The following is a 20,249-nucleotide window of genomic DNA, read 5'->3' on the forward strand; positions in this document are numbered from 1 at the left end:
AAGAGGGTGAGAGGGCAGGTCTGGGGTGGGTCAGGACAGGAGGGAGAGGGTAACCAGGGGGACTAGGCTGGGAAGGCCAGCCAGGGGCGGCCCCATCCTGTCAGACTCCAGGCTTTATCTTCCCACCTCGTGTCCATGAATCAGGTGACACATCCCCCCAACACAGAACCAGGGTGGGGAGAAGGGTTGCGTATGCCTCCCCCTAACACCAGGAAGAAGCAGGATTCTTCGAGGAAGCTGCAGAGTGACAGGGCTCTTTGAAGTCCAGCACTGGCCCTCACCCATTGCCAGCTACACCCTAGGGCCCGGCCCTGCTGCAGCCTCCTCCCCTCCGGCCCCAAGCAGGGTGGCAACTTGCCTGAGGCCCCTCACAGGGTTCCGCACTTGGCCAAACTGCTCATCCTCTTGGGAGTGTGGCCTTCCCGCCACCGACCAGCTGGGGAAGAACCCCTGAGAGGGGGACCTGGACCCAGGCAGTTCATGTGGGCAAGTGATCCCAAAGCACAGGAGCAGGGGACTGGACAGAGGGATAGGAAAGGAGGGCAAGCCAACCCCAAACCAGCCCAAGGACACATTTTCCCTCCACTAGCTGGGCTGGTGATCTCGGACGAGTACAGAGAACGGGTCTCAGAGTCGTCCAGGGAAGAATGGACTGGAACGGCAGCTACCAGTTCCCACCCCGCACTGGCCAAGGGTTATGCCCTCCCGTGTGTGAATGTCCAGAGGGCCGAAGGCTTTGGCTCTTTCCTCTGCCCGAAGGGCTCCTCCTTAGCCAGGTGTGGTGGCACACCTGTAATTCCAGTGACTCAGAGGGCTGAGGCAGGAGGATCACAAGTTCTAGGCCAACCTGGGCAACTTAGCGAAAACCTATCTCAAAATAAGGAATTAAAAGGTCTAGGGACGCAGCTCAGTGGTAGAGCACCCCTGGGTTCTATCCCCAGTATTTAAAAAAAAATAATAAAAGGCTCCCTGTCGGCACCCAGGGATCTCCCGTCCAGCCAGCATGAAGCAAGGCAGCTCTGGGACCTTGTATGCTCCAGCTGGACTCGGCTTTTGCTCTGCTGCCTGAGTCCCTAACCTCCTAGCATCACTGTCCCCGCCCTAAGTCAGAGCAGGGCTAGCCAGGATTCCAGGCCACGGAGCTCAGAGAACCCACCCTAGTGCCTGAAGATCTCCGTGGAATGCAGGGTTGTTATTATCAGAACACGTGCTTGGTTCCCAGTGCTGGCACCGTGGAGGACACGAAGACTGAGGTGTCCATCACCAAAGTGTCCATCTACCAGTGCCAAGATGTGAGCCAAACACGTAGGAAGAGAAACTTGAGGAGCCGTGTGATACGCCAGGCAGTGCCTGGCCCCTCCCGCTCTCACCCAGAGGCCACCTGACAGCACCCACCTTCCCCTGCACCTGCAGCCCGCTCACATGTGCCCCGGGGCTCCCCACCCTGTGACCAGGATGGGCCCTCTGGACAATCACACGTGGGAGGGGCCAACCCTTGGCCAATGCCGGACAGGAGCTGGTGGGTAGATGCTGTTCCCTTCCATTCTTCCCAGGATGATTCTGAGACCCATTTTCAGAGAAGCCCAGCCCTGGCTGCTCAAAGCAGCAAGTGGCCTGAAAACTGGTCTTTGGCATCGCTCAGGGGCAGCTATCCCTCTTTCTCGGTCACTCTGTTCAGTCCCCTGTCCTGCTCTTTGGGTCACTTGCCCAGATGAACCCCCTGTGTCCAGGTCTACCTCTTGGGGGTTCTATTCCAGCAGGAGCTGAGGTTAAAGGCACTACAGGGACTCAGAACCCAGGTTCAGGGTTTGGACTACCTTTGCCACTGGCTAGGACGGTGAGCTGGGGCAAAGGCCACATCTAATCCAATCTGATCTAAGCTATCTAATCTAACTGGAGTTTGCTGTGGAAGTCGGTTGAAGAGATGGTAGCACAGATGGCTAGTCCGAGCTCCAGGGCTAGACTCCTGACCCTCAAACCCATTACCTGTGTGGCCCTGGGGAAGCTGCTCAACCTGCCAGCATGGCCACTTCCTCGTAGGTATCAAGGGTACGACAAGAACAGTACCTCCCTCCCAGCGCCCTTAGGTGAGTTAATGCTCATGTGAGTTAATGCACGTCAAGTGTCTGAAACAGTCTGCCTGCTAAGTTGGCGTCTGCAGAGCTCTATACAGAAACTGTCACGCTGGAAAATAACAGACAAAAATGTGAAGCTAATACAAAAACAAAGTAGGAGAGGCCGGGTGTGGGGGCACATGCCTGCAGTCCCAGGGGCTTGGGAGGCCGAGGCAGGAGGATTGGGAGTTAAAAGGCAGCCTCAGCAACTTAGTGAAGCTCTAAGTAACTTACTGAGACTCGTCTCAAGATAAAAAATTTGAAAAGGGCTAGGGATGTGGCTCAGTGGTTAAGTGCCCCTAGATTCCATCCCCAGTACCAAAAAAAAAAAAAAAAGAAAAGAAAAGAAAGTGTAGGAGAATATTTTTTGTGGCTTAGGAATTAGAAGGCAGCTTAAAACTGCAAAAACACTTACCAAAGTTTAACAGGCCGTGTGTCAGGCTAGGTTTATAGCTCAATGGTAGCATGTCTATCTAGCATGCGTGAAGCCCTGGGTTTGAATCCCAGCACTGTAATAGATTAAAAATTAATTAATTAATGATTCATTGCCAATAAAGGATACCATGAACAAAATTAGTAACTAGATGATAAAATGGGAGAAGCCAGATCTAACACCAATGCAAATTTTATTCTATTACTTGATATATTTTAATATCTAGAATATGCAATGAACTCCTAGATAACAATAAGTAGAGGATACTAATCCAACAGAAAATGGGCAGAGTTGGGGACATAGCTCAGTTGATAGAGTGCTTGCCTCGCATGCACAAGGCCCTGGAATAGATTGGCCCAGTCTGATGGTGCACACCTGCGGTCCTAGCTACTCAAGAGGCTGAGGCAGGAGGATTGAAAATTTAAGGCCAACTTGGGCAATTTAATGAGACCCTGTCTCAAAATAAAAATAAAAAGGGCTGGGGATGTACCCTCAGTGGTTAAGTGTCCCTGGGTTCAATCCCCAGCACTGGGGTGGGGGAGAGATGACACTAGATTAGACTGCAAGAGAGAGCAGGTGAGGAAGGCTCAGAGGCCAGTGAGCAGAGTAATTCATGCTGGGGCACCAGTGGCATGGCCCTTCTATGTGGGCATCCTGTGACAGTCCTCAGGCTTAATGGAGCTTTTTGGCTGCTGAGTATTCAGTTGAAGAAATTCTCTCCCAGGTCCGCGGGGCCCTCAGCCTGGATGCTCAACGGAGCATCCTCTCCAGAGGGGTCTGGAGTTGGAGGCCTCGAGCGCAGCTGAGGGGCCGATGGAGTCCACCTCTGACCCCGAGTCTATAAACACTGCTTCATAAATGTCTGCTGCCATTACCGTAGTCTAAGTGGGGAAATAAAACCCAAACTAGGGGAGAACCGTGAGGACATGGTGACAACAAAGAGGGAGCAGAACAGTGGTGACTGGATTCAGAGGGGTCGGGGGCCCAGGGAAGGCCTAAGGTTTTAGCCTGGAGCAGGGGAGTGGCACAGGCCTCAGGAAAGTCAGGAACTGAGGCACAGGGCCCATTGTGGTCCTGAGGGTACGAAAGGAAATGCCGGAAGCAGCGGAGACCTGAGGTGAGACCTGTCCTCAGAGCAAAACTCCCCAGCTGTCCCAGAAAGGCTCCAGGAGAGAGGTGGAGCCTCTCCAGGCCCCTCTCCTGCTCCCGGGAGTCTCGGCTGTGGCAGCACGGCACCAACCACCCCTGTGCCCACCGGGCTACCCTGGGAGTGACAGGGGTGCACACGATGTACAGGAAGCTCTGAGAGGCAAGCTGGGAGAGGACCAGGCAGGGAGTCGGCCAGCGAAGGAGTCTGGGACCAGCCTTCTGGGACAGAGATGCTTTCTAGAGGTGGAGAGGATGGGCAGGACCCTCCCCAGAGAGGAAGTCGCAAATGGAGACTCAGACTCAGGAAAACACACGGGTGCCTAGAGGGGACAGGCAGGTCCCTGTGCAGAGGCGGGGTATGAAGATGGCCTGAGGCGTGGGGACCAAGATCTGACGGAACCTGATCCCCAGGTGCTCTGAGCTGGCCTCTCCACCTCCAAGAGAGACCTGGGTCCAAAGCCTGAGAAGCCTGAGGCTCTGCTCCACTTACACAGCAGACACACACCCACACACCACACACCACACAACACACAACACACACACATCACACAACACACAACACACCACACAATGCACATCACACAACACACAACACACATCACACAACAGACACACAATACACACAGCCTGACCGACACACACCTGCACACACACATCACCTGGACACACACACCTGCTGAACCTGCACACTTCTCACGCCCAGAAACATCTTAAAGAGCAAGACGTACAAGGCCTAAGGGCTCTGGTGCCATGGTGGGTATTCAGATCCCAAATGAGGTTCAGGTCTCTGGGACTTGGGTGACTCCAGGGAACTCTGGTCTTCATGGTCCTCCGGCCATCTGTGATGGGCAGGGCACACGCTGCCACCTCTCCAGGGCCTGCCCCACCCCTCCCACCCTGCTTCTGATGTACCTCAGCCCCTTCCAGTTCCCAGAGGGCCCTCTCTGCCTTTCCTCGGGATAAGGGCAGTTATCTGTGCATCTGCTGGCCTGGCCTCTTTATCTTCTTAAGGCTTTCTTCCCGAAATAGCCTGGGGTTATCTAAGCTGTCAGAGCGCAGGGGCCAGCCTGCCTGACAGCCAGCCCCCTCCTCCGGGGATGGGGACGTGCCAGTTCATCCCTGGAGATCCTTCCTCTTTTAAGCCAGATTCAGGATCCACAGATCATTAGGCCAAGATGGAGACCTGGCTGGGGAGGCCCAGCAGCTCCTCCTCCCCGGGGCTCCCCTCTTCCCCAGAGCCAGCACCACTGCCCTGAAAGCCCCCACAAACGCCTGCTCTCTGGGGCCCCCACACCTCATCAAGACCTCTCCCTTCAAGCCCCAGTTTTGTCAGGCCTCCTCCCTGCCTGCTGATCATTTATGTATTTATTTATTTTGACATCAGAGACTGAACCCAGGAATGTTTAGCACCGAGTTGCAGCCCCAGCTCTTTTTATTTTGAATTTTGAGACAGAATCTCACTAAATTGCCAAAGCTGGCTTTCAACTCGGGATCCTCCTGCTTTAAACTCCTGAGTCGCCGGGATTACCAGTGTGGGCCACTGTGCCCGGATTATTCAGCAGGTGTTCACTGAGCACTTACTATAGATCAGGCAGTTGCCGCAGACCAGCCTCCCCTCTGAGATGCACTGCAAACTTCTCACTTTTTCACAGAATCTCTGGAAGTTTTATAGTGGTCACATCAGTGGTCTGTGGCCCTCCAACTGTGTCATAAGCTGCCTGCAGGATGACCTTCTGTCTTACATCTTCCTTGTCCCTCGGGGCCGGGGCTCTAGATTTGTGAAATTCACAAACCCAAATCACAGGGCAGTTGTTTCCATTTTTGTTTGGAATACTAACACAGGACTGCCAGCTTTTGTTTTATGAAACAAATACCTTCTTTCATCACCACATTTAATAGGAGGAAAGGAGGGTGAAGAGAATCCCGTAATAGAGGACAACTCTCCATGGTGAATAAACTCAGCAGATGGACAAGTTCACATTTTCTTTTTTCCTCATTTCAGAACCTAATCTCAGAGTAAAAGAACCATCCTTTCGGTGGAATAAATTTAGCAAGATGGAACATTCATCACGCGTCTCCTTTTCTGTTCATTGAGGACAGGTGCCCATCTATCAAAGTCCATCCCAGCCTTAGCCAGGGCTGGGCAGGCAAGCGGCTGGTAGATCCACTGTTCAGTAGTTGGCTGGAGAAGCTGTTCCAACTCTCCTCTGGTGGACTCAAGCCTGTTACCTGGCCTCGAACATGGCTGTTACCTGCAGTGGGCAAGCCCAGCCCACGCTTCGGTCCCTGTGGACATGCCTTAGATGTCTGTCCTGATCCTGTGCATCTGGGAGCCGAATTCCTTAGGCCTGCTGGTGGTGGTGACTGACTGCATCCTACTCTTGGACGGTGGAGTCCTTGAGACTCTGGCAGGTTGGGTGGGGCTAATGAGGCACAGAGACAGATCCCTCCGCGCCAGGCTTCTTATTCCCAGGGCTCAGTGGCCACCTAGGGGGCCCGCCCCTTGCCTCCCTGACTGAGCAAGGCTTCTGCAGAAAAGTCCAACCTAAACTTTCCATTGCTTAGCCCTGGATCCCTCCAGCCACTTCCATAAAAAGCCATTGCTGCCCGCACGGAGAGAGAGAATTTTTCCAAAGGATGTATGTGTGCATTGTTGGAGCAGCAAGCATTTCGGTGAACTCCGGGTCACGACACAGCCTGACAAATGGCAGGAAGTTGGGGACTTGGGCCTGACATTTTTTTGCACAAAGGCCCCATAGCCCAGCCAGGTGAGCTGAACCCTGGGATGGACGCATGGGACACCACCCGGCACTTCCTGCCTTTTGTTGGCCCATGTGACAGCCTTTCTTTTGTGCCTGGCTCCTGTTCTTTATTTATGGAGAGGAGCAGCTCAATATAGAAACGGGTGGGCCCAGGAGCCGGCAGCAGGATGTGGGAATGCAGACTGGCAGGGTGCCCACGGGGGCAGGACTGCCGAATCAAAATAATGTGGCCATATAGGCTCAATATAAGCCCGTCTGTTATTTATATACCTGCCCAGTTTCCACACGGCTCCTCTGGCACGCTCTGGGGAATCACTTTGCCCATGCAGTAGCCCGGCTGCCACCCTTGGGTCCTTGTGGTCTCTGCCTTTGCCTGTGAGTCTGGTCTGCCTGCCGGATGCTCAGAGTCATGTGTTCACCTTGAAGGAAGGAGCCGCTTCTTTCCACACAGGAACACCTTGTTGCGGCTTCTGGATAACCAACAAGTGCATTGGTGACAGTGTGCGTGTAAGATCCCCTTACATCCCCAATGCTCTCTCCATTATGAGCATTTATGGTGGAGTTCTTTCCAAAAGGAATCACGCATGTCCCTGTTGTCTCAGACAGAAGATGCAGTACCGAATTTGAGCTTTTCTTGGAAACTCGAGGTCTCGGCTCTGAGTCCAGTGTGGACTTTCTAGAAGGACCAGAGAGATCTGGGCTCCGGTCCTCTCCTTGCCTGGTGAACTGTGTGGCCGGAAGCAAGTCCCTTCAACCTCTCCTGCTGGCTGAGTGGGGCCTGAGGACACAGTGCTCATCTTAATACTCATCTTCTGCAGGTCCACCATTTGCTTAGGACCATGTGGTCCTACAGTGATGTCAATACAAAGATTATTGAGGTACATAAGGTCAGTGGTCCCAAAAGCTGAAATCACAGGTGACTTCCCAAGTTCTCACTCCCATTTTTGGTAGGTCCCCTACTATCATATCCTTTTTTTCTTTTTGTTGCTGGGGATTGAACCTGGGATTTTGTACCTGTTAAGCATGAGCTCTATCAACTCCTACCTTCTTCTAAGCTAATTTTAGATCATTAATTATGGTGCCATCTGTAATGGCAACATTCTTTCTCTCCAGTTTGTGCCTTCTTTTTTTCTTTGTCCTTTTCTTCCTTCCTTCCTTCCTTCCTTCCTTCCTTCCTTCCTCTCTCTCTCTCTCTCTCTTTCTTTTTTTTTTTTTTTTACCAGGGATTGAACCCAGGGATGCTTAACCCCTGAACCACATCCCCAGCCCTTTTTATGTTTCATTTTGAGACTGGGTCTCGCTAAGTTGCTTAGGCCCTCACTAAGGTGCTGAGGCTGGCTTCAAACTTGCAGTCCTCCTACCTCAGCTTCCCAAATCACTGGATTACAGGCATGTGCCACTGCACCCAGCTCAGTTTGTGACTTCTTAATCTACTCAAACTGTGTGTAAAGTAAATGGGTCCAAAAGACACAAGCGTACAGTTTATATACATTCTGTATCATATTTCTGACTAGTCAATGATTTTTTTCTACCCAGTCCTTGACCTTATTCTACAGAGAAGTTGTTGAACCATAAGGTAAATTATTGTTAAATAGGTTAATCTCCCCTTCTACTCAAAAATTCACCTAGAGCTGGGCACAGTGGCACATACCTGTAATCCCAGAAACTCTGGAGGCTGAGGCTGAGGCAGGAGGATTGCAAGTTTGAGGTCAGCTTGGTCAACTTTGCAAGACCCTCAGTGATTTAGCCAGACCCTGTCTCAAAATAAAAGATAAAAAGGGCTGGGGATGCAACTCAGTGGTTAAGTGCCCCAGGGTTCAACCCCCAGTTCCAAAAATAATCACCTACAATAAAAGTCTGCCTCATCCAAGTTCATCTGGAAGTTAAGCTATATGGTGTGAAGCTGGCCAAACCTATAGGCTCTTTTTGTTTAACAAAATCCCGCTCCTCTCCATTCTTCCTGTAAAACATAGTGTCCCCTCCTTTCAACCCAGCCTGCTTTCCACCCCTACAGGAGCTCCAACCCCTTGCTCCCGTGAAGGAAAGGAATGAAGTATAAATTACATGTCACCTGTCCTCAGAATACAATTCAGAAGTCCAGGACCTTTCAAGAGGCCACTCAGAGGCATTCCAAGGAGAAAACGCTCAGAGGAGGATGATAATTAACATTTGCCCCAATTTGGAAATCCACATAGCACTTACACATGCAATCAATGATAAGCCATGCATTAACGCTGGTCCCTTTGAAATTCTGTCCCCGAGGGATGTAGCCCAAGTACCAGCACAGCACAAGGCATTCATCACACATGTGTTTATAGTGATGCTACTGCAAAAAACCTACTGGGCCACCAGTCATGTAAAACTGCAGCCCAGACAATTATGGATAGTGCATGACACTTGATAATGATAGCAAAGGCCTGGGCTTCTGCTTTGCGCATTTACTGTATTCTGCGTTTGTTGTTGTTGCTGTCGCAGATGGAACCCGGGCCGCACGCCTGCCAGGCAAGCGCTCTACCGCGGGGCCACATCCCCAGCCCTCGACTATACTTTACATTGTTGTCTTAGAGCCTGCTCCCTCCATTGATAAAACAGAATTACTGCTCTCCTGCTGGCGGCAGCCCCCACATCTTGTGCTTCCCGTATCCCCTGATTGCAGTAGGAATCATCTAGGTTTCTGTTACACCTCTGTCACCTGTGCATGATGACCAAGTTGCCTCAAGGGTGTGTTTCTTAGAACGTGTCCCTGTCATTAGGTCACCCGTGACTGTACTGTTCCACTTAACCGGTTCTCTGCACCTGGAAGGCGTTGCCCACGCACCACGCACCACGCACCACGCACCACGCACCACGCACCACGCACCACGCACCACGCACCACGCACCACGCACCACGCACCACGCACCACGCACCACGCACCACGCACCACGCACCACGCACCACGCACCACGCACCACGCACCACGCACCACGCACCACGCACCACGCACCACGCACCACGCACCACGCACCACGCACCACGCACCACGCACCACGCACCACGCACCACGCACCACGCACCACGCACCACGCACCACGCACCACGCACCACGCACCACGCACCACGCACCACGCACCACGCACCACGCACCACGCACCACGCACAGTGGCGGGCCTGGCAGGGCTGGGTTTCCTCCAGGACGCAGGTTTCATCCCAAAGCTTTTCTCAGTGCATCCAGCTCTCTGCTGGAGAGGCTGAGGGAAGTCAGAATGGGGAGCGTTGGTGTCAGGCGTCATCTCCTCCCCAGGGGGCGAAGACAGGGTTTTCTTTGAGTAGGGGAAATGAGGAGGCAGGAAGGTGCAAGCACAGGGTCTGAAGGAAGACCTGAGCTTCTTTATTAGAACAAGGGAGTTTAAAGCTGGGCTTGGTGATGCACACCTGTAATCCCAGCAGCCCGGGAGGCTGAGGCAGGAGGATGGCGAGTTCAAAGTCAGCCTCAGCAATTTAGGGAGACGCTGTCTCAAAATAAAACGTAAAAGGGGCTGGGGATGTGGCTCAGTGGTTAAGCATCCCTGGGTTCCATCCCTGATGCAAAAATAATAATAAAAAAGAACAAGGGAGAATAAGGGAGTTCGCAGTGGATTCCAGCTCACTTATTTCCATCAGAGTGCCCTGGGGGGAAGCCTGGGATGTGGGGTTAGAAGACCTGAGCTGGGCCTTGAGCTCTGGCAGCTTAAATTTTTTGTTTTGTCTTGATTTCATTTGTGTTTTCTGGCGCTGGGGATGGAACCCAGGGCCTTCTTCACGCTAGGCAAGCGTTCTACCACGGAGCTACACCCTGGTCCCAGCCTTTGACTGATGACCTTGGGGAAATTCAGACTCTGAGAGCTCCTGGTCAGTTCCCTTCATTGCAAAAGGAGAAGGAAACAACTACAACGTCGTAACGGCAGCCGCGGTGACACTTGCTCTCATCCTTCTTCTCAAGGTCGATGTGAAGACCCAGCGGGTCGGTGGGTTGCGCGGGCTCTTAGGACGTACACCCCAAAAGTTCAGTGGGCTCTCCCTCCTGCTGCAGGTGTGTTTACTGATACACGTCGCCCTCGGGATTCATTAAATACTGAGTTAGGCCCTGAGGACTCAGCCATGAAAGAAATGGAAAGCCACGCACTGTGCTTGTCCTCAAGGGATAGATCTGCTTCCTTCCCGAGTCCCTGTGTTGGTCCCACAAGGCAGTGCAGCAGGGTGGGACTCCTCCTGCACAGCTGTTGCTCTAAGAATTAAGTGACTTGATTTGTAGGACACATCTACACATAATAATGTCTGTCACACTTAGCTCATTCTCCGAAAGTGCCCTCATGGTCACACCTCTTTCTGAACAAGGAGACCTGGTCACTGGCTAAGGTACTCCATCTGCTGAGTGCACACACACGCCTGAGACGTTTCCAGACTGCTTCCCTTCAGGCCTCTGGATGCCACAGCAGCCGACCTGTCTCAGCCTGGAACATGCTATGTGTTTTACTTCTGCAAATAGGCTGCAGATCCTGGGAGGGAGGGACTCACCCAGCCAGCCAGACCCCTCTCCTCCCGAGGTGGCACCAGAGGAGGCAGGCGAATTGTCCACTCCACCCAGTTGCTGAGGGATCCTTCCCAGCTCTAGATCCATTGGCTTCCTTTCTGGCCTGTCGCTGGCCTCTGAAGTGCTCCCACAAGCCAGGGTCAGGAAGTGCCTGACACTCAAGGTTCAGGAAGCATCATGTAATAGCAGAAGGAACCATCACTACGCCAGGTTCCCAGACAAACCCAGTCCGCAGACTCTAAAGACCACAAAGACTAGCCTGGACTGTATTTCCCGGCCTCCCTGAGCCCTGCCCTGCAGGACCCTCCCCGACATCCATGAGCATCCCTGGAGAGAACACAGTGCAGGCTGCTCACCAACCTCCTGCCCTCCGCTGGGGTTCCAGCCCCAGCTGACACCTCTGTGCTGACCAGGAACGGGCACCCACGTCCTGGCAGGCCACACCCACACCAGGGCACAGGCTACCTAAAGGTGCACGATGGCCCCACTGGGTGCTGTTGATGCCGACACCTGCAGGACTACTTGCTGTCCACATCCAGCTTCTGCAGCCTGGTCACAAAGGCCACTCTCTGGCTCACCCCCAGTAGAGCTGTCACTGAGGCATCTCTTTGTTCCTCTTTTCTCTGTGATCCAGTCCCCTCTATGGGAGCTGGCCAGAGGACAGCCTTGGAAATAGATTCTGTCTGGCCTCAGCACTGAATCTGCTCTGACCTGGGCCTGTTCTAGGACATCAGTGATGTGCCTGATTCTTTTGTCCCTTAGGAAGAATCTGCTGCCTGAGCTGCCTGAGCAGGTGGAGGCCTCCCTCCGTTGAGCATAACCTAGTTTGCAAACTGGCAGGGCCCCAGCCTACCCACAGAGCCACACTCAGAGCCTCGGGGTATTTTGGTCTAGGCCCTTTCAGGCCTGAAGGCCCGTGGGCGGGGCTCACGAACCCCTTCAGTCTTGGAACCTCCTGAGCTATCCTTTTAATTAAAAAAAAGTGCTTTTCCTGGTGGGAAATTCATTCAACCAAACTTCAACCATTCCTAAGTCCAAAATCTGACCCTCAATTCTGAGGATAAGCCACATCCCATCTCTGGCCATCACAGAGCTTAAGTTTACATGGGAGTGAGAGGGGACAGATAATAAAGTGTGTATAAATTATAACACGATAGTTTCAGGCAGCAAAATGCCATGATGAGAACAGAGCCTGATACTGAATCCAAGGAAACATGTGAGAGCAGCCAATGTGCCCCAGAGGCCTCTCCCCAAGGAGGTGACCTTTAGGCCGAGACCTAAGAACCACAGGGTTCAGTCTTGGAATGGGGACAGCAGAGGCTCTGAGGGCAGAAAAGCAAACAGAGGAGACTGGGGGCACTGAGCAGGTGGTCAGGAATGGACCTCTCTCTCCTGCCCCTGGGAGGTAGGAACAGGTAAAGGGAAGAAGTAGAGTCCTCGCTTTGGAAGGAATGCTTTCTGGGGCCCAAATTGTTCCCGCCTCCACCCGCAACACAAACCTGCTGTCATCTCCCTGACTCCCTTGACTCCCTAACACTCACCTCACACGTGCTGACCCTTCTGCCAACAGGCTCTTCCACCCACCTCTGCCCCTGGAAAACTCCTACTAACCACCAAGGTCCAGCTCAAAACCCTTCTCCTCAGAGAAGCCTTGCCGGCTCCTGCCTGTTCTGGCATTTGAGAGTGAGCTCTGGAGGCAGACCCCACTCAGACTCCATCCCAATAGTGTGTTAGTTTCCCAGGGCTCCCCTAACACAGTACCACAAATTGGGTGGCTTTTTTTCTTTTCTTTTTTGGTACTGGGGACTTAACCCAGGGGCACTTAACCACTGAGCCACGTCCCCAGCCCTTTTTATGTTTCACTGGGAGACAGGGTCTCACTAAGTTGCTTAGGGCCTCACTAAATTGCTGAGGCTGACTTTGAATTAGTGATCCTCCTACCTCAGCCTCTCAGGTTGCTGGGCTTACAGGTGTGTGCCATCACACCCAGTTCTGGGTGGCTTTAAACAACAGAAACCAATGATTTCCCAGTTCTGGAGGCTGGAAATCTGGTCAGGTGTAGGCAAGGTGGATTCTTTCTTGGGACTCATGGAGAATCTCTTCTGTGCCTCACTCCTGGCTGGGGTGGCCAGCCATCCCTGGTATTCATTGGCTTACAGACTTAGTGCTCCAATCTGTGCCTACATTTCCACGTGGCCATCTTCCCCTCAAGTGACTCAGTGTCTTCACATAGCACGGTCCTGTCTTGTCTCCTTGGTTACTGGAGTTGGAACCCAGGGTCTCGCACATGGTCGGCAAGTGCTCTATCACTGAGCTACAGCCCTCGACCTCAAACTTTCTTGAATTAGTTGGTTTGATTGTTTATGGTGCCAGGATTGAATCCATGTGCCCCCACGTGCTAAGCATGGACTCTGCCGCTGAGCCGCACACCTTTAGCTCCTCACAATTTTAGGGTTTTTTTTTTTTTTCCCCTCCTGAAATAAGTTTTTAATGAGCTCTGGACTCCTAATGTTTCTTAATTTTTATTAAATTATTAAGTCAAAATTGTCTCCAGGGCCCGGGGAGGTAGCTCAGTGGTACAGCACTCTCCTAGCGTGCATGGGGCTCTGAGTTCTGATACCCAGCATGAAAAAAACACCTCGAAATCATTACCTTAAAATATCTTCAAATTATTGTTTTTTTTTTTAAAAAAAAAAACTTTCTAAAATCTATGAAGGGCAGAGAGAATTACTGTTAATGAATCTTTTAATTAATGATTATCATAAGTGATATATCAGGGGGAAATTATGAGACAGCAGGCTGTCATTTTTATGTGCTATATATTCATTTTATGATTCATTTGGGCTTTATTCAGTGTAATCAGTGTGATCTGTACATTTATGTAGATTTTTAAAAAGCTTCAGAGTGTATGTTTATTATTTTAAGTGATTATGAAGGTTCATAATTCTTTGTCCTTACAACATCTCCAGTCATATCTGGATATTTTGATGTCAAGCTCTTATTTCCAAATGCAACCTCCAACTACAGCATTATTTTTATGGAGAAATTATGATCTGCTTTACGACTTACTTTCTGATTAGTTTCCAAGGCACAATATGGAGAAGAGCAGTTAATTCTTAAAAACTTACTTCTAGTCCCTCCTCTCTCTTGCTTCCCTGTTCTCCACCCCTATTCCAGGCATCCCCCCGCTAAAAACCCAAAACGCACCTGTCTGTACTCATCCTGGGCAGAGCTCCTTGCAGACAGGGCTCCAGCTTTCTGATGTATTCATTTTGGGGGTCCAATTCCTAACAGATCATGTGCACATGATAGGCTCATTAAGTGCTGGCTTTTAATTGATGGACTATTATATTGCTGAATATCCTCATCCAAAGTCTACACATCAAAATATACAAATAGTTTGTATATGTATATATATATTTGATTGTATATGTATATATGGTTTTAGCCTATATATATATATATAAAATATATTTTAGCCTATATATATATATATAGCCTATATATATATATATATATTTTAGCCTATATATATATATATATAGGCTAAAATATATTTTAGATATATATATATATATATATTTTTTTTTTTTTTTTTTTTTAAGCATATGAACAGAGTCTCTCTGGAGGAATCCAAAAACCACGAAGAACATTGGTTGTCTATGGGGTGGGGAGTAAGTGGCTAAGGAATGGAGAGGAGGAAATTAGTTCTTATCTTCCACTTTTTGCAGGGGGTTTGAACCCAGGGGTGCTCTACCACTAAGCTACATCCCCAGTCTTTTTTTATTTTTTATTTTGAGATAGGGTCTCACTAAGTGCCGAGGCTAGCCTCAAACTTCCAATCCTCCTGCCTCAGCATCCCTCATTACTGGAATTACAGGTGTACACCTGGCTCATTTGTACTTTTTAAATCATGTGACTTACTATCCCCAAATTTGTTTGAAGTTGATCTACCTCCCTAGTTAATATCTAGATATGCGTATTTTTGCCCTTATAATTATGTCACTTCATAAAGCTTAGGTTTCATGCTTCAAGTTGTGCACATGTAATTTCCCCACTAGATCTTAGGCCTCTAAAAATGTCCGATGTTGCGTTTTTCATTCACTCTATTCCTCCAGGATCCCAGCTAAGTGTGAAGCTCCTCCTGGCCCCCAGATCTGCCTGTGGCAGAACCCAGCACCCCAGCATTCACATGATTTCAATCAGCAAACATTTGTGGAGCTGCTTCTGGGAGGAGGGGAGCCAGCCATGGGCATGAAGCAGCAGCATCCTCTCTCTACCTCGGGAGAAGGGACGGGGAGGACAGTGTGGATGCCACCATTTATCAGAGCTCAGGAACCTGAGGCGATATGAAGAGAGCGCCACAGGGCAGGATAATGCAGACCATTGGCTTCAGAATCGGGGCACTTTTGAGGCGGCCTTAAAGAACACAGGGTTCCCAGGAGAAAGGGCTTCCACGTGAAGGGCGCAGTTTTTCCAGTAGCGATGACAGAGTGCTTTGGAGTGTGCTGTCGACTGTGTGGCTTTCGAAGGCCAACTCTGCCTCTACCAGGGTTACTTTGGGCACATTATTTAACCCACTGGGATTCAGCTTTATCTGTAAGTTAGGAAGACAATAGTTGCTTCCTCATAGGTTTGTTGTGAAAATTAAATGAGATAATACTTGCAGCACACTTCGGTGAGAACCCAGCACAATAAGTGTTCAGCAGTGATTATTTGACCATAGATGATCACCTGATGCACAAAAAAGAAAACACCTGCAAGGACTGAGTCCAAGGGTAGAAATCTCACAGAAAATTCCAGGCTGGCTAGTTTTCTGTAGCCCCAGGAGTACCTTGAAGGGCCTGGGATATAGTTCAGTGGCAGAGTGCTTGCCTCCCATGATCAAGTCCTGGGTTCAAGTCTCAGTATTGTAGAAAAGAAAAGCAAAAAGAAAGAAAGAAAGAAAGAAAAAAAAAAAAAAAGAAAGAAACGGAATAGTTCCAGCAAAAGTTTGGGTATACTCTTCTTTTTTTATTTTAATTTTTTCTCTAGTTGTAGATGGACACAATACCATTATTTTATTTATTTTTATGTGGTGCTGAGGATGGAACCCAGTGCTCACGTGTGCTAAGTAAGCATTCTGACGCTGAGCCACAGCCATAGCCTGGGGTACACACTTCTTTCATCACTGCTAAGAAACTGTCACCTTGACGTTGTTCTATCCCATGCACTCAGTGTGTTACAGTGTCCAGTGATATCTCACTGCCTTGGGTGGATTTTTGGTTTCAAAAGAGAAGAAGAACCAGGTACAGTGGTGGACGCCTACAGTCCTAGTTACTGGGGAGGCCAGCCTGGGCAACTCAGCAAGACCCTGCCTCTAAATTTAAAAAAGGGGGCCGGGGATGTGGTTCAGTGGTTAAGCACCCCTAGGTTCAATTTCCAGTACCCTCCCCCAAAAAATTGAGGAAAAAAAAAAAAAAAAGGACTGACTATGCAGTAGTGCACACCTGAATTTCAGCACTAGGGAAGCTGAAGTGGGAGGAGCCCAGGAATTCAAGACCAGCCTGGGCGTAAGACCCCTCAAGAAACAAAGAGAAGAGAGAGAAAGAGGTGGGGGCGGGGGGGGGGTGGAGGAAGGGGAAGAAAATGGTAGGGAACAGGAAGGGAAGGGAAGGGGAAGGGAAAGGGGAGGGGAGGGGTGGGGGAGGGGGAAGGGGAAAGTAAGATGCTGATAGGCCATTGTGGAAGCTGAGCTTGGGGGTGACCCACATGGCGGGGGTACCTGGGGGCTGGGAACGTCCAGGGCACTGGGCAGAGGGAGGACGCCTGGAGCCTTATTTCTGGGTAGAAAGCAACAGGCAGGCTACATATTCCAGAGTAGCACAGGTAGGATGGTCTTGATACCGTAGTAGTCAGTGGCTGTTAGAAGAGCCAAGGTCCCTTCTGTCACCAGATGATGAAGGGGACTAGGAATGTCATTTTAAGTGACATGGGACCCAGACATTCTGCTAAAGAGTCTGAACTATTTTACCCAGTAAGTTTGCAGCCTGGACAGAACCTGGGTGTAAGAAGCCCTCGGACAGAACTTCGATCCTTCCCAAGAGGTGAAGGAAGCTGTTGAAATTCACCTGGCTGATGCTCCCTGTGAAAGGGATGAGGACCGCCTCCTTCCCAACAAATAGGTGCTGTCCCACCTCAGGGAAGAGGAACAGACTCTGGATCTCAGTCCTTCCGCCCTCCTTTGCCCTTTGCCATCTCTGTGTCCAGGGTGTCATGGGTACCAGGCACAGAGCAATTAGCGTGGAGGAGATGCTTGTGAATCCCCCTCCCCCTGTGGTGTGAAGGTTGAAGGAGCAGCCTTCCTGGGGTGCTCTGGATGTAGATGCAGTGTTCATCGCTGGAACTGAAATGCTTTGCTCCTGTCAGTCTTAGAAAGTCACCTGCACGAAGTCCCCGAGAGACCAATCAAACAGTAACAGTAATGTGAACAAATCTGATAACTCAGACAGTTGGGTTTTTTTGAACCCAAACCTGCAGAGTTTGGTCTTGTGTTTCAAAAGGAGTTGGGACAGATATTCTTTCCCCTGCTTTCACAGGTAGGAAACAAACACATAGAGTTCCTGCTATCAGAAGCAGGTAGGTGGTGGAGCAGAGCAGAAACACACCTTTTTTTTTTTTTTTTTCCAATGGATTCAGAGAAGCCTTTATTCATTCACCAACTCGGGCATCCATCCGGACAGCATTTTCCAGATGCAAAAATGGCCTTCAGTTACAGAGGAGATTTTGGTTTTATAGGGTAGGGCTTTTTTCCATGGGGGAAGGTCAAGGTTTAGGCCCAGCATTCAGTATCCGCTCCTTTCCCCCTGTCCCATTGTTATCAGGAAAGGATCTGCTGGGAGGTTAATCCTAGACTAGTTTCCCCTCCCTCCTCCCAAGCTTCACCTCTCTGCATTTTTCTTCAGGGGCTATATCTTGCAGGAATATTATTTTCCATAACCCTTCATCCAGTCCTTTTTTATTTTTTATTTTGAGACAGGGTCTCGCTAAGTTGTTTAGGGCCTCCTTAAGTTACTGAGGCAGGCTTTGGACTTGCAATCCTCCTGCCTCAGTCTCCCGAGTCATTGGGATTACACATCTGACTTTCTTAAAATTTTTAACAAAAAAATACAATATTATTATTTCTAAACTTTTTTATATAGCCAATCAGTAAATCATCTACATTTTTTAATATTCCACTGTGTGTTTGTACCATATATATTGAAATGATTCCCTACTATTGGATATTTAGGTAGTTTTGTATTGGGGTTATTTAAAAGCTTCTTATAGATGCAACGCTTGGGGCACTACCCAGGGCCTTGTGCGTGCCAGGCAAGCACTTTACCACTGAGTTACACTGCCAGCCCCAAACACAATTTTTTGCTTCTTAAATTATCTCTGGAGAGTGTTTCATTTCTCCAGCCAGTATTCCCTGAGCACATACTACAGCCAGGCACAGTGGTGGGTCCTGGGATATAGGCAAGATCACAGACATGGTCAGTGACCTCATGGAGCTCTGAAAGTGGCAGAGGAGGACAGTTCTACACGTGCAGAGAGAGAGATCTGGAAATGCAGGCACCAGTCATGCTGTGAAGGAAGAGAAGGGGCTATCACGGGAGACCCCTTAAGCTCTAGGGTTCTCAGTCCGTGATTTTTCTTTCTTTCTTTGGATCCAATCCAGGGTCTCGCACATGCCAGGCAAGCACTTTATCACTGAGCTCCAGCCCAGCCCAGGTCTGTGATTTCACTCAAACCCCTGAGATTCTGTCCAGTTTGAGAATTCTGTAATTCCTACTTGATCTTTGCAAAAATCAGGGCGTTTCCATTTTTTTCTCCTCACCCCATCCCACCCCACCCCACTCCCACACTGCTAAAGGCTTTCCTGAGTCTTCCTGGTGAAGACAAGCAGCTCCTGCAAGGCCAGCTGTGTGCCTCCAGAGTGCATTGTTATCAAAATGCCCCTGTGACAGGGGGAAGAACAATGCTCCAGAGGTTAATGGAGTCATGGGAACCTCCCCTGCTAAATCCAAACCTCATCCGTTGCTGTCATTTGTCCATAACTGGGTCAGTGTGTTTACCTTTGAGGGTCTGCAGCCTGGTCCCCTGGGGCTCCTGGCAGCGCTGCTCTAGTGGTACTTATTCTGGAGGCAGAAAGAACACCTGAGCTGCCAACTCAGGCACCATGTACCTAAAGCCCCACCAAGAGAAAGTGTACCCCAAGACAGAAGTAATAATGGGTCCACATAAATCTGGGCATGGTGCATCCAACTACTAGGAAGGTGAATAAAACTCCTTAACAATTACCAACCAATGAAGGCAGTTTGGGGGACCCCTGGGAAGGCAAAACAGAGAGGTGGGGAACGATAGCATGAAGACACGAGCGTGCTGTGTCAATTCTGATTTCTATAGGTGGAGGAAATAGCCTAGATTTGCAAAGGATCCTGCGATTCAAAGTCAAGTTCTTGGACTTTTTAACTTGGATGCAGGGCATGGTCTCGTGCACTATACAAAGCAGGTTCAGTAACTGCAAACTGTGAGGCTGAGCTGTGTCCACTTTTGTTTGGGTTGGGTAGTTTATGTTGGGAATACAGGGTAGTGTGGTGGGTGTGGTGTGCGTAGAAGGGGAGGTGACCAATCACTTCCTTGCATCCAGAAAGCACTCATGGCTGGCTTCATCTGCATGGTAGATTATCTGCTCCTAGGGGCAGGTATTTCACCTTTTAATTGTTTATGAGACACAGCAGCCAAATAGTGGCCCAATGAATATCAGTTTGCAGTTACAATACATTCATTCACTCTTTGAATGTGAGCGGCTTAGGAGTCAGGCTGGAGGGGGTGAATCCTGACTCTGCTGTTTAATAACTGTTGTGATCTTAGGCACTTTCCCACGAGAGCCTCAATACCCTATCATACCCTATTGGTAAATCAGGATTAATGGTAGCACCTACTTCATGGAACTGTTGTGAAGATTAAACAGGGCTGTTTTCATCTGACTTGGTGCTGGCACCCACGGTGAGGATCAATAAACTCCAGCTATTATTCACAATGTGATTAGTAAGGAATGAACACTTAAAGAGTTTCCTGTATACCATAAGCAAGTGGAAAGCTGAGCAAAGAAGAGAAACACAATTATTTATTTAGTTAGTTTTGCAGGGCTGGGGACCAAACCCTGGGCCTTGTGCGTGTGGTGGTTAAAATGTTTCCCCAAATTTCATGTGCCG

The 20,249-nt window shown here is 49.8% G+C and overlaps 1 protein-coding gene across 1 annotated transcript in view; it reads left to right on the forward strand.

Annotated features, from left to right (window-relative positions):
• The first annotated feature begins 1,924 nt into the window (after positions 1-1,924).
• Positions 1,925-20,249, forward strand: part of Podxl (podocalyxin like) — a 70,802-nt gene continuing 52,477 nt past the window's right edge. The window contains exons 1-3 of the mRNA XM_047562100.1: positions 1,925-2,087; positions 9,262-9,639; positions 10,313-10,444. Of these exons, the coding sequence (XP_047418056.1) occupies positions 1,925-2,087; positions 9,262-9,639; positions 10,313-10,444 (673 nt within the window). The remainder of the gene's footprint in view (positions 2,088-9,261; positions 9,640-10,312; positions 10,445-20,249) is intronic.

The sequence above is a fragment of the Sciurus carolinensis genome, chromosome 8 (genome assembly GCF_902686445.1).
Source record: "Sciurus carolinensis chromosome 8, mSciCar1.2, whole genome shotgun sequence".
NCBI classification, from domain to species: domain Eukaryota; kingdom Metazoa; phylum Chordata; class Mammalia; order Rodentia; family Sciuridae; genus Sciurus; species Sciurus carolinensis.